This window comes from Helobdella robusta (assembly GCF_000326865.2).
Source record: "Helobdella robusta unplaced genomic scaffold HELROscaffold_71, whole genome shotgun sequence".
NCBI classification, from domain to species: domain Eukaryota; kingdom Metazoa; phylum Annelida; class Clitellata; order Rhynchobdellida; family Glossiphoniidae; genus Helobdella; species Helobdella robusta.
In genome coordinates this window covers 131,334-135,834 of record NW_008705401.1, presented here as the reverse complement: position 1 = coordinate 135,834, position 4,501 = coordinate 131,334, and the positions used below count along the sequence as shown (strand labels likewise).

The window sequence follows — 4,501 nt, the reverse complement described above, 5'->3', positions numbered from 1 at the left end:
CATCATCATCATCCTCACCACCACCACCATCATCATCATCATCTTCGTCATCATTATCAAGACCTAAATGCGGATCGCTTCTGCAGATTGAAACAGTTATTAAGGCCATTACAGTTATTAATATTAGCAGTAGTGGTGCTGCTATTGTTATTATTTTTATTATTGTTGTTGTTATTATTATTATTGTTATTATTATTACAACTGCAGCTAGTACTACTAAAATTATTATTATTATTACTGCTTTTGCTTAAGCTTTTTGAATGCTTATGCAACTTACTGTTGTTACTATTGTTATTATTATTATTATTGTTGTTGTTGCTAGCAATACGCAATGCATTATTATTGTTTTTATTATTATTATTGTTAGTGTTATTATTATTATTATTATTTGCGCTACTACTACTATTGCTGTTGCCAGTACTACCACTACTACTGCTGCTGCACTGAATTATTAAATTGTTATTATTGTTGTGGATGGTTTTATAGCTGTTGTTGTTGCTATTGGCATTTTTATTATTATTATTGTTGTTATTATTATTATTGTTGTTGCTGTTATTTGATTGGCTGGCCATGTAACGAAAGTAGGACCTCGTCTTTACCCCATTAATTTCCATTTCGGTCCCTAAGAAGTTATTGTTATTGTTGTTATTGATGTTTTTGTTGTTGTTGTTGTTATTATTATTATTATTGAAGTTATTGATGTTGTTGGTGTGATTATTGTGATGAATTTTAAGCACGGGTATGTTGCTTTGCTGATGCTTTTGTTGTTGTTGCTGCTGTGATCCTACACAATGATATGGTAATTGTTGATGTTGCTCTTGTTGATGTTGTAGTTGTTGTTGTTGTTTCAGATGATGTTTGCTAAGAGGAAGATACTGAATGCCCATCTGACTACTGCCATAACCGTTGTATGAGCTCGATTCTTTGTTGTCGTTGTCGTAGTTGAAGATGCGTGGGTTGTTGTTGGCGTTAACTGTCCTGTCGTGGTTGTTGTGGCTACTATTGCAGCTGCTACTGCTTTCGTTGTTCATGTATTTGTTGCTGTTAGCTGACTGGCCGTTCATGCGTCTGTATCGCGTGCAGCTTCTGTTGGGTGGCTGTTGTTGTTGCTGCTGTTGTTGGTAGTGGTGATGTTGGTAGCGAATGGTAGGATCTGGATATGGAAGAACATCACCATCGCCCTCATCATCACCATCACCGTCATCATCATCATCCTCATCTAACTCATCATCGTCGTTGTCTTCGTCGAAGTCATTATTATTAGTAACTTTGCAGTTGTTGTTCTTTCTGAGTGCATCATCATCATCATCATCATCATCATCTCCACCATCTTCATCTTCTTCTTCCTCTTCTTCAGTCATGATTTCAGCAACGTCATCATCGTCGTCGTCAATGGCCACAACGTTCAGCTTTTGAGACGGTGGTTGCTGCTGCACTAGCTGTAAGAATTGAGACTGGTCGCTACTCGTTGCCTGCATCAGCTGCTGTTGCTGCTGTTGGAGCTGCTGCTGTTGTTGCTGGGAAGTGGCTCCAGTATTATTAGCGCTGCTGTTGTTGAAGTTTTGACCGTTGGCGAACCAGCTAGACTTGTGGAGGACGTGAATGTCTGGCCTCTTTTCGAAGTCCCAGAGAAACATTTGAGTGAGAACCTGGTAGCAGGGTGCGGTCAATTTGTTCTTCAGCTTCATCCACCTCATTTCCATCGTTTCCTGCTCCTTCAAAACGCTTTTTGTGCCCTGTACGTGATATATATATATATGTGTGTGTGTGTGTGTGTGTGTGTGTGTGTGTGTGTGTGTGTGTGTGTGTGTGTGTGTGTGGCGTGTTAAACGTGTTGTGTGGTAGTGTAAGCAGTTCAACTGGCGGATTAATATAAAAAAAATGAATTTCTTTGTAATCATTATAAAAAAGAACAATTAAATATTTGAAATGATGAGCGGAAAAATCACTTGAATATAAAATTGTTTTGTAGAGAAATCGTCAAAATTTATGCGAGCCTAAAGATGACAGCAGCGGCAGCACTAAACATTAGGACGACGGTTAAGCAAATGAAATTAGAAGATGAAATGACGAAGGTCGGTGCAACTCAGATGAAAAATAATTCTTAAAAAAAACTGCCCCACCTTAGTTTCATCGAAGGGCATATTCCCAAAAACAAATATATACAGGATGACACCAATGGCCCAAACGTCTGTCTTCTTGGGATCGTACGGTCGGCCCATCAAAATTTCAGGGGCCGCGTACGATCTGGAGCCACAGTAAGTTCGACTGAGCTCTGTGTGGTCCTGCTGATGTTTTATGAAGCCGAAGTCGCAAATTTTGATGTGGCCCTCTTCTGTCAATAGGATGTTCTCCAGTTTTAAATCTCTGTGAGAGATCTGACGGTCGTGCAAGTACCTGACCTGTTGGTTGGACAACGTGAAAGTAATTCTACTTCGCCACTTTTTCACTAGTGCAGTAGCGATATTACTTAGTGAAAATCTTACTTAGTAAATCATTTAGGCGATTTTTAAAAAGCCGGTTTTCAAAATACGATTTTCGATAAAAAATTACCGACCGCATCGACGATTTGTTTGATCCATCTCCTGGCCATTGTTTCGCCGATGGCTCCATTCTTCTGAATGTATTGTAGAGCATCTCCGCCAGGCACGTACTCCAACAACATGTAAACACGTCTGGCGTCCTGACGAAAATTTACTCTTAGTTGAAAATTTAATTTCAAGTTGAAGGCTTGTCTATGACTATTTAGGAGTGCGAATGTAATTTTTGCAAGTTTGACGAATGTTTCGCGTCAATAGCAAGTTAAATGACATTATCATTGATGCTACCTTGTTTTAAAGCAGCCAACGCAATCGACGAAATGTCATTCAACACTCAGACGTGCAGCACAAACCTGGAAACAGTCGAGAAGAGCGACCAGATTAGGATGCTTAAGTTGCGGCCACAACTCCAACTCTCGCGGCATGAACTTCTCTTGATAATCTTTCGGCGTTTTCAGGCGGTCGACGATTTTTACGGCGGCTAAAGAGACGGGAACGCTGTTGCAGTTTAAAACTTTTTTAACCTGTATTTTTGGTGTATAATCGTGGCTATGAGCTGGCTTTGACAGTAGACAGAATGAAAATTTTGAATAAAGTTTTAGAAAAATACAAATTCGTCACTTTTGAATAAGATCCCGACCCCAAAGTATTTCGAACCAGGAAACCTTTCCTAGCCAAGACAGCTCTGTAAGTGTACTGATAACCGACGATTGTCGAATTACAGACGATATCGTTACCACAACTTTGACCACTGGTAGAACCGTTACTATTTGCAGCTGCTGCAGATTCTCTCAGAGACGACAGAGCGCTGGTTGATTTGTGTTTAGTCGAACTTGTCGGTATCGGTTCGATTAAGTAACATGCCTTATGCAGTTCTTCGTATATCGATTTATCGACGGTGTGGTCGACGAGTCCGCGACTAGAGCCACCAGCGCTGTGGTTGTGCGACTGATTGTGGTTACTGGGACGTGAGGATTGCGAAGGAAGAAATGGTGGGTCTTTAGAGGGAGAACTTGACTGAGCGTTGTTAGTGGCCGATGAAGCTACGGCCGAATTAGGCAGAGATGAATTGTTGTTGCGAGCCGCTGCAGCCATCCGATCCGTCGACGTTTTACGTTTTTTAAACATACTCGTCACCCCTTCTAACAAATATCAGATTTTCTTTATTAATTTTAAAGCAACGACGTCAAGCGTTTAAAGATTATGTAAAATTAGCGTAAGAAACAATTTTTTAAAGTTTTACTGGTTTTTTTAATTAATAAGTAACGAAGCGCTTCGAAATTTACTGGACATCGTTGCGTTAGGTTGACTTTTAAGCAACGTCTCTCTATCGTCTTGATTTCTCACTCATCTTTTTCAATTTTCTTTAAGAACGCACTATTAAACACAACCATTTTTTCAAATAAATGCCTAAAACAAATCACCAAAATGCATCTAAATAAATTTTAAAAAGTTAAAAAACCGTTTCTCAAAAGCTGTCTTCCACACGAGCGAGACAGCAGCGTCTCCGATATCAAATTAATTTAATCCCGCAGTTATATAGCTCAAAATAACCTCACGAAAATGAACGTACGAGGGATTTCACTAATTTCCTAATTTAAATAATGTCCGGATGGTGGGGGTTACGTTAATATTTACAATCGAATCGTACAAACCCCCACATAACATAATCACAATGTATCTTAGGTAATCATGACGTCGTTTCAGCTGATTGAGTTAAAAGTTAATTTCTATTTTAGAAGAGATGCAATTTTTAAATACATATTTAAGCAACAACTCACGGCAAGGACTGAGAATTTATTCAAAAGTCCATTTTAAATGGAATTTAATTAAAATAAATAAGAAAAAATCATCTTGAATATTTAAATGACAATTATCTTTTGATCTATGTATAACCAATGAAAATAAAAAAATATGAAACAAAAATTAAATTCAATACATAATACAATAAAAGTACACAA

The 4,501-nt window shown here is 38.4% G+C and overlaps 2 protein-coding genes across 2 annotated transcripts; both read right to left on the bottom strand.

Moving 5' to 3' along the window:
* Window positions 1-247: 247 nt before the first annotated feature.
* Window positions 248-1,703, bottom strand: HELRODRAFT_181426 (hypothetical protein; the record flags this gene model as incomplete). The annotated part of the gene is made up of 2 exons (XM_009031235.1): window positions 248-276; window positions 425-1,703. 2 exons carry the CDS (start codon window positions 1,701-1,703, stop codon window positions 248-250), a joined length of 1,308 nt encoding a protein of 435 aa, XP_009029483.1.
* A 417-nt stretch (window positions 1,704-2,120) lies between these two features.
* HELRODRAFT_142669 (hypothetical protein) lies at window positions 2,121-3,230 on the bottom strand (the record flags this gene model as incomplete). Its single annotated transcript, XM_009031234.1, has 4 exons — window positions 2,121-2,402; window positions 2,558-2,683; window positions 2,894-3,038; window positions 3,115-3,230. Coding segments are annotated over 4 exons (669 nt in total), but the record flags the coding sequence as incomplete, so codon positions are not given.
* Between the last annotated feature and the right edge of the window lie 1,271 nt (window positions 3,231-4,501).